Source organism: Adiantum capillus-veneris, chromosome 17, assembly GCF_014529385.1.
Source record: "Adiantum capillus-veneris isolate H3 chromosome 17, ASM1452938v2, whole genome shotgun sequence".
Classification (NCBI taxonomy): Eukaryota; Viridiplantae; Streptophyta; class Polypodiopsida; order Polypodiales; family Pteridaceae; genus Adiantum; species Adiantum capillus-veneris.
In genome coordinates this window covers 46,778,202-46,801,575 of record NC_140947.1, presented here as the reverse complement: position 1 = coordinate 46,801,575, position 23,374 = coordinate 46,778,202, and the positions used below count along the sequence as shown (strand labels likewise).

Genomic DNA, 23,374 nt, shown 5'->3' with positions numbered 1-23,374 from the left:
AAAGGGTAAACGGGGACACTTGTCTCAAGGCTACCCTTGCTGCTTGTAATGCCTCCTGCTTGTGATTGGCTAGGCCTGGAGGGGTCCAATGAGCTTCAAGCATGAGCTACAAGGGGGGTCGACCCAAGAAATCTAGGGGGTTGCTTAGGGGGTATACTCACCCACACACACTCAAAAACACTCTCATTGTGTGCTATGCAAAGTGCAAGAGCTCCCTCTCCTTCTCCAAGCAAGTAGAGGTTGAGAGCCTACACCAACACTCTTGGATATGGAGTGTAAATCCAACCAAGAGCCATGCTTCAATGCTTAAGCTTGCCATCTCCTTCTTCTTCATTACTATGCTATTATGTATGCTAGCAACAAGAGTTATGATAAGTGAGGAACTAATTCTTTCTCCTACGAAATGTTTCTTCTTCCTCTTCCCTACCCCCATTCCCTGCTAGCTCTCTCCACCTTCGAAGGTGTTTGAGGGCTTGGGACTGAGGCTGGGGATAGTTAAAGATTTCTTCAAGTTTATGTTATGTTTGTGATGCATGAAGCTTTCCATCTTCATTGCATCACATAGGTCACAAGGAACACAAAGATTGTATTGTAACAAGTCTCTCTTAATGGGAGAAATCATAATACAAATGCCTATTGGAGAGGGGACCGGCTCCACATAAATCCGGTCCTCAACTGTTGTCATGTTCTCTATCTCTCTCTTGAAAAGTATTGTTCATGCCAAGTTAGCTAATTGCTATGATTATGTTGCTATCTTCAATTATGTTCACCCGCTATGCTCACAAAGTCATTTCTCAAAAGTACTCTCATTAATTTCCGCTACTCTCAAATTAAATAGGCCAATTCCATTACATTTCTTGTGGGATACACAGTGCATTGTTCAGTTTTATGATCTCCTCCACACTTACCACATCTATAAGGTCCTTGTGGAACTGGTTGAGTGTACATTGGTTTGACAAGAGGATGATATGGTTGCCCCATCCTTTTTAACACCAAATCAGCTACCACGTCAGGATATACTTCTTTGGTTGATGTAGCACTAGTGTCAGAACTCTTCCCAGGGTTTTGTTTCTTCCCTTTATAAATCCCTTCGCTAGATTCACTACCATCGATGTCAAACTTATCATCATAATCCATGGCATCAAGGTAGCATTCATTAAAGTTCGTATGTTTCTTTGCATAAAGATGTGCATGAAGCATTTTGTTGATCAACCCTTCCAAAAAGATTGAAATTAATCTTTGTTGGCTAGGTTTCTCAATGTCAGGGCATCTTGCAATATATTGCTTCATTCTATTTGCACAATCCCTCTCTGTTTCATATTCCGCTTGTTTGAAGGAATGTATCTTGGCAACTACATTGTGCTTGATTCCCATCTTAGAGAAGGCAACAACAAAGTCTTCCTCTAAGCTATCTTATGTTGCCTTTACACTTGGCTCTAAGGTTTAAAACCATGATAGTGCCTTACCCTCTAAGGTTAAGCCAAATCCCTCTATTCTAGTGTGTGTGTGTTCGTGACTTGTTCGGCATGCACAACCTATCTGAATGAAGCTATGTGGTCGTACGGATCCCCAGATCCATCGTACTTTTTCACTAGCTTTTGTAGAGTAGAACGTCTCACCTTGCAAGAGTACACATCATCATTTCTTCTTCTTGTTTCTCGTGTTCTAGTGCGATGAGGTTCCTCATACACTCTAGTAATTGGCCCAAGTGGCTCCGAAATAGCCGTATGGCTCGCTAATCTCCTATCTACATACCCTCTATGCCCAAGCATGGGGTAAGGTTCTATTCTCATTGTTATCAAAGTAGGTGCACTGGGTTCAAAAGTGGGTCCTCTTGCTGTAGTTTCAAAAGAGAACTCTGGTCTTTCCCTTTCAAGTTCAGGCTTACTTTTTCTCTCAATTACTTGAGGCTTGGGAGCTACTGTCTCACCAAAGTAAGAAGTATCTTCCGGCCTAGCCGTAGCTTTTGGGGATAAGTCAACAAAAATAGGAAGTGTGTTATAGGTCAAATTCATGATCTCACCCCAATCCAATTTTGTGTATTCATGGTTCATGTTATCCTTGTAGTTTGTTTCGGATCCTACCCATGTTTCCCCAAACAAAACATGTTTTTCTGGAAGTTCATCCATAGGGTGTTTAGGGGTTACATAGTAATTTCCAACACCATCATGGTAGACTTCCCTGTCCATCCAATCTTGCTGAACTTGATCTACTTGGATAACATCTACTTCAAATGCTTTTCCCTTTCCCCTATCCTTTTCTTTTTCAACTGCTTTTTTTCTCACATGAAAAGGAAAAGATGCTTCATTTAGTTTCGAAAACAACGATTTCTTACCTGTCTGTCTTACTTCTTCTCTTGCAGGTTGATCCATTGATGTGGCCGCTCGACTTGGCTCGACCAAGCATCCCATATTGTTGATTTTCCATGGCTCATTGGTCAATATGTATCTTGCTCCATCTGTTCCCATGTAGGAGTCCTCTTGAAAATTCGTCCATGGTCTCAGTTCAAAAGGAGTTATGATATCTGCATGCTTGACACAAACCCTTTTAAAGGGATCCTTATAAAGAAGAGCCCCATGAGAGTTAGTAGTCTCAAATTTTAGCCTTACATCATAATCCAATTCTATTGGTGTTTCTGTGAATGGATTTACAGGCTTCTTCCCTAGGTCATTTATTATAGGGTCATGCATGTCTCTGGATCGTTGAGACATGGATTGTCTCAAATCCGTTCTTTGTGAGTTGTCTCCTATCGACATCTCACTTTCTGTCTGTGATTGGAGGTCTGAATATGTGTCGGAGGATAAATCCTCACGAATGGTCTCTAAATTTCCAACCGACCTTGTTCCACTGCCTTGAGTAGGTACCCTTGAGACAGTCTCGGACCTCAAGTCGGCGCCAAGATGTCGTCCCGATCTCAAATGCATATGCCTCTTTATATATATATATATATATATATATATATATATATATATATATATATATATATATATATATATATAAAATAAATCATCCAGATAATGTGTTTGTGATGGTCAAATGGTTTCCCCTTCAAAATAAATGCAATATGCAAAAATGGCGAAACTTTGAAAAAATTCTTTAAATCTGGACCACCCTACACAGGCCAATTTTTAGAGGTGCAAATGATAGATTTTTGAAAATCTTGCTCTCACAAGAGATGTAGGGCTACTCACAAGCTCAAATCCAATAAAAAAAGTTTTGAAATCGGAGTTTATATGTGAAAGTTATGCCCTAAATACGATCGCTAGAATTTTCTTAAAACATGGTGATTTGACATTTTCCAATTTTTTCGACAAAAGTTCAAATGCCAATTGCAAATTTCCAAGGTGATTGCACTTGGCGGTGATTTTTCTTTTGCTTGATGATTTTTCAAACTTTCCCCGCTTGGTGATTATTTTTGCAAATTTTTAAATTTCCAAAGTGTCAAAATCTCCAAAATTTTTTGTTATGCGTCAAAATCGCCACTGACAATTTTGACAGTTTTCAAGCTTAAAATACTCCATTCTCCCTCATACAAACTCGGAATCGCAAGACCCAAGTATCGTTTTTGAAGTTTTTGAGCGTTCTGAAGCTATTGGCAATGTCAAAAAGCTCAAAAAGAACTTGGATTTTTCAAAATAGCCCAAATCTACCCTCGCGATTTTAGGCGTACGTCGAGAGATTTTCACTCGAATCCTAAGGCAAAGCCTAATTTTGCTATTCTTATGTTTCAACACCCATTGTGCTTGGTGATTTTTATAACTCAATGGCTATTAAAGTGTCCAATTTATAAAAAATTTGATAGCATAATGGCGCTAAACCACATAAGCCACTTTATGCACGGAAATTTCAAGAAATTTCGGTAGCATAACAATGCAAAATGTATATGCGTTCACTCCACGGTGTCACTTGTGAGTGAGAACGCGCTTATGGCCAAATTTCCATATGTTTCTCAAGCAAGCTCAAGGGTATAATGTGACATGGTACCTACTACCATATGCAGTTTAGAGCCATCTACAGGCCTCGGCTAAGCCGGAATGTAAGCAATACTTTTATAAGCAATAAATGTGGCCTCCAAAGGCCCTTACCTTACTCAAGTGGATGTGTACCTACACCTATAAAATAAGACCTCTTTGTCAACATACATCCATGCACATGAAAATGTTTCCTAATCCTACTCCCAAATGCAAAAACTAATGAATGGTAAAGAGAGTTTGGGCACTAAGCTCAACCACGATATGGTATGTGAAATGAATATCCACACCCGCACAATCTTTTCTTTCCTAATCTAGCCTAATTAGCCTAATTTAGCACCCTTGGGATCAAACACCCAATGCCTACACCTAATCCTATCCAATGGTTTTGTAACCAAATGGAGCTAATGGTTTTGGTAAGCATACATGCTTGGCACTCGGCTAACCATAGGGATTTCCTTCCCCGGAAGCGGCGCCAATGGAAGACCCTCAAGTCTGTGGGAAATCAAGAACTCTCAACCAATGAGTTTTGCAACTCTATCGATCCAAGGAACTCTAACCCCGGTCAGCGCGTGGAGGCAATATCAAGAATGAGATGAATGCGCTAGCACATACACTTAACTCTCTCACTCACACACTCTACTTCACTCATACAATGCAACATAAGAAAGTATCTCACATGTGATGCACACACATGCAAGCACACCACTCTCTCCATCTCTAAGTTAAACAATCAAACTTAAAGCTAATCAAATGCGGGATTCACATCCATACTCAACCTTCCTAAGCATGCATTAATCCACTCAAACCAAGCAAGCAAGAAAAGAATGCTTTCCTACACTTCTACTCACAAGTGGCAAGGGATATACACATACATTCACCATAAAGCATGAAATGCCAAACCGCATTCAATGGGCAAGAAAATCGGCAATTTCTACTCTAAATCTAAGCTAATTTATGCTAATTACTCAAACCCACAAGTGATTCAAAGCACATACACACACTATGGAGATGGGAGGTTAGGGCTTATCACTTCATGCACACATGCTTGCAATACACATACACATAAAGCAAGAATCTTAAGCTACTTCAACAAACATAAGATTAACTAAGAGATTTAAACAAAGAGAGAATGAATTAGCATTTCCATTACATGAGGGCTTCAAGCTTAGAGTAGCTTAAGCTCATGGATTACAATGTAAAGAAGGAGAAGTAAGGAGAGGACTTGGAGCTCTAGAGTGGTCTTTGCAAAGCTCTCAATAGAATGCTCACACAAGCTAACCACACAACATTGCATTCTTGAGCTATATACTTTTGCACTCTAGGTTTTTTGGCTTCACACTCACTTACTCACTTGACCGGCCAAAAGCCACTTATTTACGGGCTTGCACTAGTTACAAATTGGAACTCCAATGAGCCCACCGAAAATAGGAGAAAATCCCATAATAATATTACAATGTATTTGGCTTTCATTTGAGTGACGGAAATCCCATGAATATTATCATATTTCCTGTATCACAGACGGGTAAAATTCCTATTGGTAGCTTGGTAATCCATTAGATGAAGTTGAGTACTTGAACTGAAGAGGTTGATATAGGCTTCACAACAATGAATGAACCCACATGTCCATTAGACTCCATATGCTCCACTTTTACCTAAAAATAGCTAATTTCTGTCTAATTCTCTTATTCTGGTGCTCTAATCTCTAATTACAGTGCTCTTGTGCTAAAAAAGACCAGGTTGAATCACACTTTACCATGGGTCCGCTCCATATTTCATCGAACTTCCATACTGACTAAAAATAGTAAATTACTAAAAATAGTCAGTACTCTGAAAAAATCATATACTGCTCTTATCATGCTTCTCAACTCCTTGTCTTTCATGATGCACCAAGCTCTTGTTCCAGCATCCTCAAAACACGCTACTACGTGGCAGTGAATGTAGGTGGGGGATCAACCAGACTGAGCTTGATATCTCAACACTCCCTCTCAAGCTCAATGACATCTCTTGTACTCCAAGCATCGCTCAAAATTGCCGCAACTTCTCTGCTCTAAGGGCCTTCGTGAAGATATCTGCAACCTGCTCATCTGTCCTCACATATGTGAGGTCTATGTCGCTATCCAAGACCCTCTCCTTGATGAAATGGTAATGCACCTCAATGTGCTTTGTCCTTGCATGGAACACTGGGTTCTGTGCCAAATGTATGCTGCTAAGGTTGTCACAATGAATGACAACCGGTACGTGCACTTGTATCCCCAAATCTGTAAGTAGCATCTATAACCATGCTACCTCACATGCTGCCACTACATCACCCCTGTACTCTACATCTGTACTCGATAAAGCAACCATAGGTTGCTTCCGCTGGTAGATCGTCGATCACAAGCACTACAGCCCAAGTTGTGTTTGTGTATCCATAGAGCTGCAACTTCGTGCCAGCCTCATAGAAGAGTGCATAATCCAAGGTAGCACTCACATAGCGCAATGTGCACCTCACCGCATCCAAGTGTGGCTTCGTGGGAAGCTGCATAAACTGACTCTCCAAGCCAATTGTGTAACTCAAATCCGGCCACGATATGGTCAAGTATATCAAACTACCCACAACCTGCCGATACATAGTAACATCATTAAGCACTTGACCCTCATCAACCCTCAACTTCAAATTTTGATCTAAGGGCATAGCAATAGGCTTACAATCAGCCATACCGTATTTGGATAACATATCCAAAGCATTGTCTTTGTGACAGCCATATGCTCTCTTTTGTGCGTAGTATTTCAATGCCCAAGAAATACCGCAGCTCCCCCAAATCCTTCATGTCAAATTTCTGCTTTGAGAGAGTCTTTACATGCTCTATCTCAGCCACATTATCACCTCCAATAATCAAATCATCCACATAAATGCAAATGATGACAATGCCATTCTCATTCTCTTGCACATAAAGTGAGTGATCTGCATCAGCCATATGAAAACCTATGGAGACCAAGTATGCCACAATTCTTGCATGCCATGCTCTTGGCGCTTCCTTCAGTCCATACAAAGCTTTCTTAAGCTTGCATACATCATGGGATGCCTCACATCCTCATAACCCTGTGGTGGCTATTCCATATACACCTCTTCTTGCAAGGTCACCATGCAAGAACACATTCTTCACATCCATCTGATGCAACATCTAATATTTTGATGTAACCACTGCAATAATAGCACAAACTGTAGTCATCTTAGCTACGGGAATGAAAGTCTCCTCATAATCTATCCCATAGGTCTGTGCATAACCTTTGGCTACTAATCTAGCTTTGTACCTGCTCACACTACCATCACTATTATGCTTCACCTTGTACACCCATTTACAACCAATCACATTCTTGTATTTTGGCAATGACACCAAATACCATGTTTCATTTGCATCAAGTGCAGCCATCTCCTCATTCATGGCTTTCTCCCATTTTGCCTCTCCAACAGCATCCTCAAAATATGTAGGCTCAATAGCCTCTACAATTTTGCCATATATATATTGTGGTGTGCTACATATCCATCATACATCAAATGTTGCACGGTCTTCTTGACTCTAGAAGACCTTCTTAGCTTTGTATGCATGTCTTCCAAAGCCTTTTTAACACTAGGTGTCTTCATAGACATAATGTCAAGCTCTTCATCAAGAGCCACTCGACTCACCCCTAACAACAGAATGCCCTATAGACGTGTCAGAAAAAGGCGAATCCCTCATCGAATTTCTCTTTCCCTTTCCAAGATACATTTTTTGAACCAATATAATTCGTTTGATTACGTGTTCTGCCACTCTCTCTCCATGCTGGATATGACCCGAGAGAGAGAGAGAGAGAGAGAGAGAGAGAGAGAGAGAGAGAGAGAGAGAGAGAGTAGAAACAACTTTAGTCCAATAACTATGCGGTATATTCTTCTCAGCCATCAATGCACGCACAATTTTAGCAATGCACCTGTTCTTTCGCACGACAACACCATTTTAGTGCGGAGTCTATCTACATGAAAATTCTCTCTGGATTCCATTCTTGCACAAATAACTAGAGGACTCATTGGAGATGTCCTCTCCCCCTCCATCTGACCTCAGACACTTTACATGCTTCCCTGTCTGCTTTTCAACCATAACTCTGAAATTCTGAAAATGAGTGAACACTTCACTCTTCTCCTTCATGAAGTAAACCCACACTTTCCTTGTGTGGTCATCAGTGAAAGTTACGTAGTATTTGTAGCCACCCATAGACGTGGTCTTCGCAAGACCCCATACATTGAGAGTGCGCAATCTCAAGTGAATTTCTACTCACATGTCTATCTTGTGGAAATGCATGCTTCGCTTGCTTTCGAAGCTGACAAGCCTCGCATACTTTGTGCATGTCTTCAGCCTTCAGCCTAGATAGCCCTATCACAATTTCTTTCAACTGCATCAATTTCATTCTCTGCCCAAATCCTCTTATGCCATATGTCCACATGTGCGACAACTCCTGCACCATGTGCAAACATAGCAAATTTGACTTCAGGCATATTTACATTGGATTACATCCAATGTAAACATTCTACATGATCTCTTGCCTTTGACAACCAACCCGCACCTGTTTTCAAAGTCTTCAACAAAATAGCCATCGCGATTGAACCACACTTGTAAAACTTGTTCAACCATTTGGCCAATAAAAACCAAATTTTTAGTAATCTAGTACATGCAAAACATCAGCAAGATACTTCACCTTGCTATCCTGCATAGACAATGGCACATCTCCAACATGAGCAATAGGATGGGCTGTGTCATCGCCTGTTTCTACATATCTTGGTCTTTCAAGATCTTTCATCTACTTGAACCACTCACCATGACTTATCACCAGTCATGTGATTCGATGCGCTTGAATCCACATACCATAAATCTTCCTTACATGAGGCCACATCAGCAAACATAGAGTTCACAACATGTTGCATAACAAACAACCTTTTATTATCATGAGGTAGATACATAATTGTTTTGCAGCCTTCTACCACCCTGATTTCTTGATGGACAGTCACATTCAAAGTGACCTGCTCCTCCACAACCCTAACATTCTCTGTTATCATTTTCTACATGATTTCTCTCGAAATTTTTGCGACCTCTCCCCCTGCCTCTGAATTGTCCTTACCTACGTGTGTTTGTTCCTTGTGTATCATTATACTATTGTTGTTGTTGTTGATTCTTACTCTGGTTGCCATGGCCATGACCTCGTCCTTGGCCTATACCACGTCCTCTACCTCTACCTCTATTCGAGTACAAGGCCTGCTCAGAACTTTTTTGGCCTTGTGAAGAAGATGAGTCTTCACCAAGGTTCTTTTCCTCAACAACCAGCATAGGGATTGAATCTACAAATTGGGAATTTTTTCCTTAGTCTAAATAGGGATCTTAAACTGCTTATATACAGGCATCAAGCCACATAAGGATACCTCAACCTTGTCATCATCCTCGATTGTTACACCAATAGAGGTAAGATATTTGCATATGCCTTTGATCTTCAGAGTGTAACCATTGATGGTTGGACAGGTTCTCCTTCTTGATTGTATTTAGATCATTCTTTAACTACAACTTTCTTACCTTTGTGTTAGTAGTAGAGATAGCCAATGTATTACCTTCCTTGCTCCTTGATTCCAGTCCTTGAACTCCTTTACTTGCGCAGCAGTGATATTCTCCTCAGGTAGCTCTGGTGCATCCTCTTGGTCACCTTCTATATATTCCCAGTAGCCTTTATCCATGACCATCAAGAAGTTGGTCATTTTGAACTTCCATGTATGAACGTTGTTCTTATCCAACTTCTCACTGACAACCTGGTTAAGTCCATCATTGGTAAACATTTTTGCAACTAGTCAAAAACCTGCACAATCCAAATAGCACCTGCAACACTCCTATGTAGTGCGTGCACTGTCTGTTTACCCAAATATGATGTTTGCACTCCAAAAATAAAAAACCTACAAAAATCCAAAACTTACCCGGGAGCACACGAACACACTATATCTCAAAAACGGATGCCAAAATATGCCTAAAATAGAAAAACACTCCCAAAAATAGAAAAACACTCCCAAAAACATAGACATCACAACTCCAAGCTGCACATGCATGTGAAGGAAGCTCCTCAATATGAGCTTCTTGCAGGCGTCTCCTGAATGACCACCACCAAGGGTGTAGTAGGGCACACAGGGGAAGAGATGGTGATGCTCTTGCCCTAGCTCCGCTTCTTCCGTTGCTCATGCTTGCTTCTCATAGCTCCTCAGCAACACTAGGCTCTGATACCATAAAGAGAAAGAGAGGAGAAGAGAGCTTGAGCTCTTACAAGCGCGCGCACACACACACACACACACACACACACACACACACACACACACACACACACACACACACACACACACACACACACACACACACACACACACACAAAAGCCTAGAATGGAGTACACAAGAAAGGAGGCTGACATCTTCTTCTTCTTCTTCACCACTTAAGAAAGTGATAGAGAAGGTCTACAAACATAAAGAGAGTACAACATGAAATAGAATGGATGTACACCTGTCAATGTGAAACCACTAGTGAGTGAGCTGGCAAGATAGGTGTGCCATCGGTAGGTAGATCCTTCGATGAAGTCGACGAGCTATAGTATCACTGGCAAAGATCCTCATATCTGCTACCATGTGCAGGTGATGAATGTAGGTGGGAAATCAGCCAGGTGGACCATGGGCTGAGCTTGATATCTCAACAAGTCATAGACCCTGAACAGCAAAGGAAGCAACATGAGCTTCATACTACTTTGAGGTGGAAGAATTTGCCACAACCTACCCCAACAATGATCAATAAGGACATCATGGATCACATGGACCGCTTAGAGGACCCAACGTCACAAATTTGGGCAAGGGAGGAAGGTGCCAAAGTGCAAGACCACCAAGGGCCAGATCTTCACTAAGGGGCACAGCTCGGTAGCCACCAGGGGGACCTTTACCAGATTTTTGGCTCCATCTTAGCCAACTCAACAAGGACAAGGACTGCCAAGGTCACCTCTTTGCTCGAAGAGGAGGACAAACCTTGGGCAGTGGTAGTGACACACACACAAAGCCAGGACCCTCTTGAGCGTCAAGCCAATATGTGTGACATGGAGTAGACACGGGGGACTGTTTGTGAGAAGATTGGAGATGCATGAAGACTAAGACGAGAAGACAAAGGACAAGCAAGGAAGAGAAACAGTCGCGAGATGGGACGGGAGTGGTTGGAGTAGTCACACGAGAAATGAAGACCCGCATTGCCGGAACATATTTTAACTCACTTTGAAGCCAAAGTGTAAAGAAATATTTTTTGGGTTAATATGGGCTCTATTATGGAGTTTCAAAGATGTATTTAGCTAAGCCAACTCTTTAGTTTGTCTGCCCATGTTTAAAAAGGGCCAAGGATTAGTGGCTTCTCTATAAAACAAAGATTAACAAAAGCAAAGGGGCTCTTTTGCATGTTTGCTCTTTGAAGAGCTTATCAAGTGAATGAGCTCTCTACTCTCTCTTATACTATAAGCTCTCATAGCCTTCCTCCCTAGTTTTGGGCTAGAGCATTTGTATTCATCAATGAATCAATGGCATGAATGAAGCTTCTCTTTCGTGTTCTTTAGTCGCTATTCTTGCTGCTTTCTTAGTATTTGCTTGTGTGGGATCAAGTAATTGATTAATGGTTGCATTCTTGCTTGAACGATCAATGTGTGCTAATGAGAATCAATGTGGGCTTACCTATTGAGTGTTTGCTTGATTAGAATGAGTGCTTTGGGAGTGGGAATGAAGTGCTTGCTTGTTCTTAATCATTTTGTGAATTCTTGAGTGATTTGAGCCAATGTGGGAAAGTAGATGCATGCTCTAAACACTTGGGAAGTGAATGTGGGTAAGGGCATTAGCTTGTGGGTTCATCATATGGACCATTGCGTCTTTTCTTTGAGTTGTTGCACCCGTCTTGTCTCCTTGAGATCTGGTGACTATTAGCTTCAGCTAATCCTTCCATTGATTTGCTTACACGTGTTCTCTCTTCATTCACTAGTGCTATTGTTTGGACATCAACTGGTCTCTCATTGACCCTTCTCACCTCTACGTGTTTCTTCTCTTGGTGCCTTAATCTCAGTGTGCAATCTTTGTTAATGTGTCCAGGTACAAGAAGGCAGTAGTAACACAACAATTCATTTCTATCCATGGGGTCACCCGGCCTTGTCCTCTGCCATGCTATCATCCCCTACCTCTTTGGGTTGGGTAGGCTGTTTCCTGGTGTCCTTGAGTTTCTTCCTGTTTTACCACATTTTTTTCCTATTTCTCCCATCTTGTAGCGGCAATTAACTATCGTGTGATTGTACATCAAACAAATTGCACATGTGGACAGCGTGGTGCATTCCTCCTCCTTTAGGTGGCCTTCTACCTTACATTATGCACATAACATCTTCCTTCTACTTATTTCTCTTTTCACTTCTCTTAGTTCCTTTATTAGAGCCTGCATCTCTTCCTGTGAGGGTTTTGCTAGTGAAGCTCTTCATTTTCCTATCCCTTTTCTCATCTTCACTTTCTAATTCTGATGATTCCGAGGAACTTGATTCTTTTGATGACGATGACGATTCTTTTGGCTCCTTTTTCCGCGTACTTGTGCCTCTTTCTAATGCTCTTCTTTCAGCCACTTTTGCTTCTAGTGCCAGAGCATCAAAATCTTCTTGGGTTTCTACATTCTTCGTGTTGACTACTGCTACGTGACATTCCGATTTTAGCCCTCGGATAAACCATTCATCTACTTGCTTTATGGATGGTCTCAGCTATTCCTCTACCCTTTGCCTCATGCTAAGCATCTTTGATGCATATGCGATCACAGGGTTGTGAGCTGGATTTCTCTTTTTGAAACCTTTGTATAAGAAGGATGTCGTTAACTGCTCATAATTTTGGAAATGGTTGTCTTCATACCGGGAGACCCATTCTCTGCCTCTTCTTTTGAACGTGATTACAAAAGCATCTTTCTTTAGTTTATCATAGGCATTGGCAGCCAGATTGTGTTGTTGCAGGCGAGCCACATTCCAGTAATGTTCAAAGTTCTTTACATGGAGGTCAGCATTTTCATATTTCCTTCCTCTGAATAAGGGAAAATTCTTTGCTAGTGCCGCCATTACTGCTACTTCCTAGTCTCCTTAGTGAATTGGCCCATGTGGAGGGTCCTCAATTTGTTCCTCTGCAGCTTGTTCCTGTGGTGGTTATTCTTGTGGAGGCTCCTCAACTTGATTCTCCTGGGGTTCTACGGTTTACTCTTCTATTAAATACACTATCAGGTGTCGCCCCCGGGAATTCTTCCTCTGGTTCCCCTTGCTGGTGTGCAGTCTTAGCTATGTCTTTATTCTGCTTAGATGTTCTATGTGTTCTTATGAGCTCCAAGGTGTAATACCCCTTGCAGGCTTAGTGTTGAGAAATATCCCATCGTGGTCACAAAGTGTTGCCTTCGGTTAATTGCGAAGTAGTTTCCCCGGGTGGGAAACACCCTCTGAGTTCACTCAACTACCCTCCTCTCTCTCTCTCTCTCTCTCTCTCTCTCTCTCTCTCTCTCCTACTCTCCTACTAGCTCATGTAACAGACACAGTAAGATGGACAACTCCAGACAACACTCATCAATGCACACTGCGGTGAGCTTCCCTAGAATGAAAATGTCTCACTTACCATTCATCACCATACACCCACACACTCTATTATAGACAGAGATAGGGAGGAGAAAAAATACACCATCTTGGTATCTCAGAGACACCTTTCATTGATCATTCCAGAGAGCTTACAAAAGATGGCAAAGCCATATATATAGGTATGATCCTCATGGTTTCCATTCCTTCAAAAGTTGTAAACCACGAGTCACTTCACTCGTCAAGGGCGGTTAATCGTGGTGGGTCCTTGAGGTGATCTGGCCTCTTACACGTTAAGGGGTTGTTTCTACTCCCCTGGGTTACCAATTTCCAATCCAAGGAAAGAATGCAACAGCCCTATGTCTGTCATCTCAAACTCCATCTTCAATGTTGATTTCACCTTTTGGATATTCTTTGGACTACCACCTTTAATGATAAGGTCATCCACGTACATAACAATGACCGTCGAAAGGCCATTTTCTTGGTGACTATACAGATTCAAGTTTGCAACAGAATGGTGAAAACCTGTACACCTAAAGAATGCACCAATCTTCTCATTCCAGGCTCTAGGAGCCCGCTTAAGCCCGAACAAAGCTTTTCTCAATATGTGGACCATCCCCTTGGACTAGCATTGCTGGAGGCCTAGAGGCTACTCAACAAAAACTTCCTCTTTCAGATCACCATTAAGGAATGTGGACTTCACATCCATCTGATACAAGGACCACCGCTTCTTGCTAGCAATGGCAAGAGTAGTCAGCTTGATAGTCGCCATCTGAGTTGTAGGAGCAAAAGTATCATCATAGTCGATGCCTTGACATTGAGCATAACCCTTAGCTACTAATCTAGCCTTATGCTTTTCAAGAGTGCCATCACTCCGATACTTGGTTTTGAAAACCTACTTGACTCCAATAACCTTCTGTTTTTCTGGACGAGGTATTAACTCCCATGTGCCAACATCTGTAGGCTCCTAGTCCTCAATAGCACGAGTCATCAACCCATAGTTGACATAAAGAACCTCACCAGTATGACTCCACTCTCGAATCTGATGAGATCATTGTGGGCCTTCTGTATCCTCCCACTCTGAAGGAACGCCCTCAATGCCGGAGTCGCGCACTATCTAATGAGTCCAAATAGGAGGTAGTCTGTAGGACTCCCCCTCCTCATCATAACCAACGTGTGGCTGATCCACATCCTCTAGAATCTCCTCAACCACCTGATCCTCTAGATCCGACACATCTTCTGGAATGGCTACTGGAGTAGGGGTCGCTTCCTAAGTAGATGATTGCCAACTGTCACCTGTATCTCCTAGAATAAGTGGACATCCATGCTCGTGAGGTTGACTCTCTTGAGGAAGAATCCCCCTAGGCACACTCTTTTCATCAAACACAAAAACCCCAATGAACACCTTCCCTTTCTTTGCCTAAAGATGCTGAAGACCATCCCTCAGTGGCGTCATGTGCTTCGAAGTACCACTGTCCACTATCCATCACTCTCCAGAAGGTCTATATGCACGAAGGCTGCTGGTCAAGCCACAGTGGCAATCGCCTTAGTCTCCTTCATGTCCTTCTGTAGATTTCTTTTGGCAATTGTGACATACGTGGCCTACCTCGCCACAATCAAAGCATGTCACCTCTTTCTTCGAAGCATCTTGCTTTGCATCGTCCTTGGATTGTTGTTTCTTGCCTTTGGTTTGTTGTTTCTTCTTCTTATTTTGGTTCCTCCAACCTTGGCCAGTTAAGCCAACTATGCCCCCTCTGTTTCCTTGAACCATTCCTCCTAAACCAAAACCATGGGAACTAACTCTTCCCACGTTAGATCAGTCATCCAAAACCATGGGAACTAACTCTTCCCATGTTAGATCAGTCATCTGCCCCGAAGTAATCAAAGAAGAATAAAAATTACTATAGCTGTCAGGAAGATGAGACAAAAGAGTGATTGCCATATTCTCAGATGAGATGGTCTTCTCAGTTGCCTGCACATCTTTTTGCATCCCTTGAAGCTTATTGATGTGGTCCTGCATCTAAGCCAACTAAGCGGGCTTGAGCGTCTACATCTGGACCTCAATTTCCACTCTCTTCATCGGGTCATCCGACTATACAACAATCCTAAACGTAGCCAGATATCTCAGGCTCACGTCATTGTCTTTATGTGCCCAATCATGGATGGTGAGAAGTTGAGAAAGATGAATGACCGAATCTTGGCATTCAATCAATCCCACTAGCTAGCCTCCTTTGTAGAGGCAATACAAAATAAAGAAGAGGATGATGAAGACTATCCTTCTCCTGTCTTTACTTCTGGGCGGGGACATTCCTAAGACACCATCAATAGAATATCATGTGTCTCGAGTACCGACTCCATCAACACCCTCCAAATGCCATAGTTACCCTGCCCCTATAACTACCGACTCTTCGGAAACTGAGGAAGAACTGAAATCTTCCTTTCCATAACTCTTGCATCACATATAAACTTCATCATCGTTGTCAACCAGATCCTTTCCCTTCCGTCGCTCTACCATTGTGTCTGGGAAACCCTTGTGTAAGGCTCTGCTCCACAACTGACTCACTGAATGAAAATGAGGACTGAGGCAAACTATTTATATGCCACTAATTGCTTTGGTAGGGCAATTTGTAGGATAGGCAATAAATAATAACGACCTCCAAAAATAGTAGACGACCTCTAAAAATAGCTCTAAGACTGGAAAAAATACCAGTCGGAATCCTTAAAATACTACAGGGCATCTGGACATTGCAAAAGCTAGCTTTAACACAGTGGGCATAGTACCCATGGGATCCCCCTTATCCCACAAAGTAGGGGTAGTGGTATACCTAATGATATCCCTATTTTAGAGCATTATATGCTCTAAAATAGGGATATCATTAGGTATACCACTAGAGAGAGAGATTGCATTCTTGTCATTTTGGCTTGCATGTTTTATTTATCATGCTATCCTATATATATATATATATTAAATTGGAAGAGTTGGTGTAGGAGAGAGTAGAGTTACCATTGAGCTTGCATTGCCAACTTTGAGAGAGAGAGAGAGAGAGAGTCAAGCCTTTGAGCATCCAGGTCCCTTCACTCTCCTGCTCTCTTTGAAGTTGCTTTTCTCTAGCATTGTCTTGCTTGTCTTTCAAGTAGACGAAATGGTCATCTTGCCAAAAGGCATGCCTTTGATATATGCTAACTTTCCCATGATGTGTGTCTATTTCAAGTTAAAAAAGCAACTCATCTTGCCAAAAGAAACACGCCTTTGATGTATGTGTGGTAAATTTTGAACTATTTCAAACAGTGATACAAAAGGCTTATCTTGCCAAAAGACATGGCTTTGATGTATGGTGAATGTTATAATCACTTGGGTACACTACCTGGAATGTTTCCCAACAATGTGTGCCTATTTCTAAAAAAATAAGATAAACACTCCTTCAAGGCCCCACACACACACACACACACACACACACACACACACACACACACACGTGTCTATTTCTAAAAGCTCTGGTCACTTGGATACACTATATTATTATGATTTTTTTTTAAGTATGTAAATTTTAAAATTTGTGTGGTTGACCATGGCTATTTCTAAAAGCTTTAGTCAATTGGATACAGTACATGGATTTAAGTGCCTCATTTTGCAAAAAAAAACCTTTATTTCTAAATTGGTGTAGTCAATTGGCTTCCATGATGCCATTTTCCCTTTCAATGCAACAAAATAAATTTTTGTTCGTTGTGTGCCTATTTCTCAATGAGACATTCCTTCACACACACACCTTAGAGCCATGCCTCATTTGATGTATGTATGGTAAATTTCAGACTACTTTAAGTAATACAGAAGGCGCATGCATATATGTTTGTATTTCTATATGTGTATATATATGTAAACATTTATGTGTGTGTATATGAGTACATGTTTATATATGCATGTATATTTATATGTATTTGTGTATGCATGTGGATTACTCAAGAGCAATCTCTCCAAATAGGTAGTTCTAAATTATCTAAAAGCTATATTTCGTTGGATACACTAGCTGGATTGTGACCCACCAACAATGAGACCTTACACACAAATGTCTATTTCTAAATTTTCTTAAAGCTATAATCACTTTGAATATTGTAGCCACCAGTGTGAACTCCATCTAGCTATGGCCTTCCACCCTCACCTATGGACACCCCTACGTGGCTTACTCTTACCACTTACCATCTACCACCTACCATCTAACTCTTATCTCACTAAGTGGGCGGTAAAGACATTTCTTAATTTTATAACCTATTTTCCACCACCCACATCTCACCACGCATATCTCACAAATATACACTATCAACTATCATCATCTATCACTTGGTGAGCTAGCAGTAGTATTGCTAGTCTCTACTCCCAGTTGTTAATTAGCTAGTGTTACTTTGTTCCCTGTGCAACTCTATCCATGGCTATTGTATGTCTATCACTCATTGTATGTTATTGAAAAAGTGATTTTGAGTTATTATTTGCTAGTCTATTCTTGCCTTGTCTATGTTGCGTTGTCAACAAAAATAGGTTTCTTCTTAATCACTTCTCCTCCCTAGACATCCACCATCCCACCAGTCCTTCCACAGTTCCACTAGTGACTGTGCTGTCTCACATGGTGAAACTGCATGCCAACTTCCCCTTTCTGCACTGCCTCACATGGTGAATCTGTGCGGGGAAATCCCTTACAGTCTTTCATTGTCTCACACGGCGAATCTACGGACATACATCCTATGCTGCCTCACACGGCGAATCCACATAGTTAACCCACGCTACCTCACGTGGCAATCTGCCTGGTCTATGGTGATGGATCACTTAGTCCAAACAAGAGAAAATAGGCTAACTTTGTTCCTATGTGGTGCTGCGAGTTATCTAAACTAGGGTTCTTTTTTCTCTAGTGTAAAGCATTCTACTTCCTTGAAATTTGATTCCTTATAGTTCCTATTTTACTTCTTAGTTACAAACAGGATTTCTTTTGTTCAAGACTACTTCAAGTGCAGTGATAGTACTCGGACACAGGGCCGTGATTTCCTTGATCTAGCCCTATGTTGGTACGGTCTCGACTACTCTGCCATTCATAATCGCACCCACCACCGTAACCGTTAAAGGAAATACACTTCCTAGGGTCGTTACCCACCCGAAGAACCTGAGAGAGAAGAAGAGAATTAGTCTTGTTGCTTTTGAAGAAACCACTTTTGACCTAATCACGGAGCTTGACAATCCTATTCGTAGGTCATAAATAGTAGTCGCTCCGAAGAGTCCTTTGTGTCTTAAGCACTTTTTAGGACTTCTCCGAGCCGTCCTTGGTTCCTACCCAACGCCTTTTTTCCCCACATTGAAGAGGCACGTCCCTAAGACGAGAGTCTAGCAATACTATTGGATAGGGACTCTGCGATCCCGCCTCATAGCTGGGAGCGAGACCTTGATTCACTCACACCTTTCCTACCATTAATCGTCCTCGCGTTCACTCAGTCAATAGTTACCTTGGTGTAGACCGACCTCCCCAGGAGGTATTCCAAGTATCCACCATCAACGATTCGTTTTCTACCCATACTTAATTAAATTTTTTTCCCGTCCCATTCAAGTTCGTTTCTTTCATTTTCAGGAGCCCATCTCCTCTACAACAGACCTTGACGAGGTCTTATGAGCAAGAAGAAAAGAGGCTAACTCATTTGAAAGTAACCTACTTTAAGCAACTTTTATAGATACATAAACCTCTTTATCATGCAACCAAGTGATTCTTTCAAGTATATATGCACACTTTGTACCCTTTAACACCTTCAAATCTACTTAGGCTCCCTTAAATGATTTGAAGGTCCTTGCTATTCTTCACTTTATACAATCATACTAATGGCTTAGGCTCATGGGTGGCAAGATTCCTTTCCTATCTCATTACAAAATCATTATGCTTCCCTCATTCTACTTATGATCTGAAGCTCCTTTAGCAAGACTCTCACTCTATGATCAAGGTATCAATATTTTATGTTAACTAATCTTAATGATGATGGTTCTAATATCCTTACCCTCTTCCCTAATACTAAGGTTCATAGATTACTATAAGCTTAATGACTCAATAGACTAAGCATCTATGAACAAGGTCTCACCCTCTCTTTCAATGCTTATGAGCTAAGAGATTTAAACAAAAAGACTTAGGAATCATTCCTTCTTTTCAAGTTTCAAGCTCCCCTTATTCTAGACTTTGATAAAGGTTTAATGCTTCTCTTAGGTTATGCAAGAAAACTTAATCCTTTTCATTAACTAGGGTGCAAAAAATCTATTAGCTCTTACCTAAAAAGATTAAGGAGTAGGAAGCTTAAGCCTTGAAGGGGCATCAAAGGAAAGAAGGGGGGTTATGTTGATGAGGATCAAGATGAGGCTTCTCCTTTACTTAAGGGAGTAGCCTTTGATGCTTCTCTTCACCTTGGAGCTTGGAAGGGAAAGCTTCTTCTTCAACCTTGAGAGCTTGAGGAGGGAAGCTTCTTCTTCAAAGGGAAGCTTCTTCTTCACCTTTGAGAGCTTGAAAGGGAAATCTTCTTCTTAACAAGAGAGCAAGAGAGGGCTTTGATTCACGAGGAAGAGGGAAAAGCTCCTCTACTTAGCTATGGAGAAAGAGGGAAAAGCTTCACTACTTAGCTATGGAGAATGAGGGAGAAGCTTCACTTCTTAGCTATGGAGAAAGAGGGAGAAGCTTGGAGTATGGCTATGGAGATTGTTGCGTTCAAGAAAAATAGCACGAGGGAGGAGGCCTTCTAAAATAATACAAATGAGCATGGCAAGAGCTAGCTTAAGCATGTTCTCAAAAGAGGGCCAAAGGGCTCTTTATATAGGAATTCTTTAGCTTGCAAAACCATGGATTCAAGTAAAACTATGGATACAAAACTAGGGGTTTTATAAGTAGCTTCTCTTATTAACTTGTTTATCAAGTTAATTGCTTGGTTATCAAGCTAGTGGATAAGTAGTCTCTACTTTTCAAAGTCAAGGATTCAACATTTCTATACAATTCACTTTTCTTGTTAAAGGAACAAGAAATCCATTCAACTTTGTAGTTAGCTTAGTTGAAGACATGCTAATTTTACACATGTTCCTTGCCTCTTTTATGCATAAAGATCTTATAAGAGGCTTTCCCATGGGATGTAACTTCTTTCGCAAAGGCACTAGAACCACACTGCCTAGAAATAATTTGATTGAGCGAATAGAAAAATAGACTATTTAACCAATTTCATTAATTTAGGAGATCCTAGCCCAGGTTCACACCATTAGTCTTGAAATGGTCCCGAAAATGGCACCAAGTCTCGATAATTTAACTCTAGATCACTTAAACCAACAAACTTTGCCTTCAACGTTGAAGCTTTGCTTAGTAAAAATAAATTTTTCCATTCAAAAATTCCATTTATAAGGGTGAACTTCCTACTTTCAATCCAATTACACGAGGTAGAGGAAGAACTTAGTCTGGGCATGATTTAGGACTAAAAAGGGGTGGGGGAGGCCCCTTACAAACTCCCCAACAAAAAGAAAGAGTTGTCCTCAGCTCGACAAGGTCCTCTTCAAGCTTGGTCTAGAAGGAAGTTTCTCCTTTAAGCTACTTCTTGATCAAGCAGCTTCCCGTCTATGCTAAGGGTTCCTATAAAATCAGTTGGCATTCTCTTCTTTCGTGAGAATATCAAAGTAGACCTCTCTCCTTTCTTTACTTCTCCTATGCTAGATTTTTCCTATTCGATTCCTGAGAATCAATGGTAGCATGGAGAGGAGCATTAATCTTGTCTATAGGGTTGCGACACTTAGAGCAGGCAAGTGAATGTGTGCGTAGAGCCTTCCTAGAGAGATACAAGCAACGTTTGTTTCCTCAACCAGGGTGTTGTAACGCGCAAACTATATGGAAGACAAGGCACAATATTACAAGGGTGACTATCTGGGAGAGCATTTTCGAAACAATGTGCACCTGCCTTCGCCGCAACAAGACCTTTACTTCATTTTTACCAACAAACACAAGAAATTCCCAAACTTCCTTAGAACTCAGCAATCCATTGTCCTTCAACAGTAGCCCGCAAACTCGCTTACTCTAAACTCTTACGCTGCTCCTTAAAATCACTCTGTCAACCAAACCTCGGGGAAGATAGATCAAAGCATTCCTACTTAAAACCATCCATAGCCCCCAGAACTAACACATGGATCTGCTTTCTCTAAATCCGAGATCTCATAGAGCTCTTGTAACTCTACCAGGTCTTTTTAAACTTTTGCGATCCGGAAACAATCATATACGATCCCTTGTCAATAACCAACCCTTTGACATCCCTTTCTGGAGGTCAACCATCTTTACATGAAGAAGCATGCTCCAAAAATGAGCCATACAAAACCATATCTACTCCAAGCAAAGCACACAGGAGAAAACTAAGTCAGACTATTCAACATCCCAAGCAATCCAACCTTATCCAAGGAGTACCACCAACTCCAGTAAAAATCATCATCAAATCATACACATGATTCCACAACACTTCTAACTTTTTGCTGGGGGATAACCATAAGATCCTCATTCCAATAAAAATCCTCCCACTAGAGTCCAATCAATCAGGATGAAACCCCACACTTGGGTTTTCCACAATCAAGATGAAGCTCTTCAACTCAACCTTCCACATCTGGAACCCAACATGAATTCCCACATTCCAAAATCCATCAACAACAAGAATTTTCACACATAGAATCCCAATTCCGGATTCTTTGATTTCAAAATCATCTTTACCTTTCATCCCATCTGTGAGAAGGATAGCATCGATCTCTTTCAAAACCCACAGATCGATTCCAACCAACCAACTAACCCAGTCATGAGTGACTCCTGATGAGACTAACCTGGCCACAAGTAGTATCTCAGGTCAGCCTAACCCGGTCCCACGGCACTCGTGATTAGTACGGCCACTTACTCTGCTATCCTATCTAATGGACTAACAAGTATCAGATAGGTAGCTCTCACACCAACTACATGTTTATTTCCAGGATAGGAATGCGTCGATCATTAAGTCCATGGGTGCTCAGTCTGAATCCCCAATTACCGACTTGTTCCTCCAAAAACCTACACTCTGATACCACTTGTGAGGGCCATGCCTAGCCATTCCCAGTGTCCCTCTCGCTTGTGACAATCCATGTACTATATCCAACATAATATAGCTATTAGAAAATTTAGAAATAGACATTTATTTGCACACATCAAAGGCATATTGCCTCATTTTGAGACATTTACTTCCACACATAAATTTTAGAAATAGGTATGTCTCTAATGTCTCATTTTGCTAGGCGACAATCCATGTAGTGTATCTAAGTGATTATATAAGGCTTTTAGAAAATTTAAAAGAGGAATTTGTTTGTACACATCAAAGCCATGCCTCATTTTGAGAAAATTTTATTGCTTCCACGCATAGGTAAATTAGAAATAGGCATGTGTATAAGGTCTCATTGTTGGGCAACAATGCATGTAGTGTAACCAATGGAATATAGCTTTTAGAAAATTTATAAATAGAAATTTATTTGCACACATCAAAGGCATGCCTCATTTTGAGGCATTTGTATTACTTTCACATATAGCTTCTAGAAATAGACATGTTTGTACATGGCCTCCCCCACCTCCTTTTTAGTCCTAAATCATGCCGAGACTAAGTTCTTTCTCTACCTCGTGTAATTGGATTGAAAGCGAGAAGCTCGCCCTTGTAAATGGAATTTTTGAATGGAAAAATTATTTTTGATAAGCAAAGCTTCAACGTTGAAGGCAAAGTTTGT

The 23,374-nt window shown here is 41.1% G+C and overlaps 1 protein-coding gene across 3 annotated transcripts in view; it reads right to left on the bottom strand.

Moving 5' to 3' along the window:
- LOC147437172 (uncharacterized) overlaps positions 1-20,371 on the bottom strand; it is a 67,074-nt gene extending 46,703 nt beyond the window's left edge. Inside the window, exons 1-2 of one of the 3 annotated variants that reach the window (XM_086486778.1) lie at positions 19,898-20,371; positions 9,586-9,780 (exon numbers count right to left, since the gene is read on the bottom strand). In XM_086486778.1, coding sequence (XP_086342904.1) covers positions 9,586-9,729 — 144 coding nt within the window. In that variant the 5' untranslated portion in view covers positions 9,730-9,780; positions 19,898-20,371. Of the gene's footprint in view, positions 1-2,335; positions 2,495-9,585; positions 9,781-10,514; positions 10,819-19,897 lie in introns of those variants that run through there. The other 2 variants (XM_086486779.1, XM_086486777.1) reach the window with 2 other exon arrangements.
- Between the last annotated feature and the right edge of the window lie 3,003 nt (positions 20,372-23,374).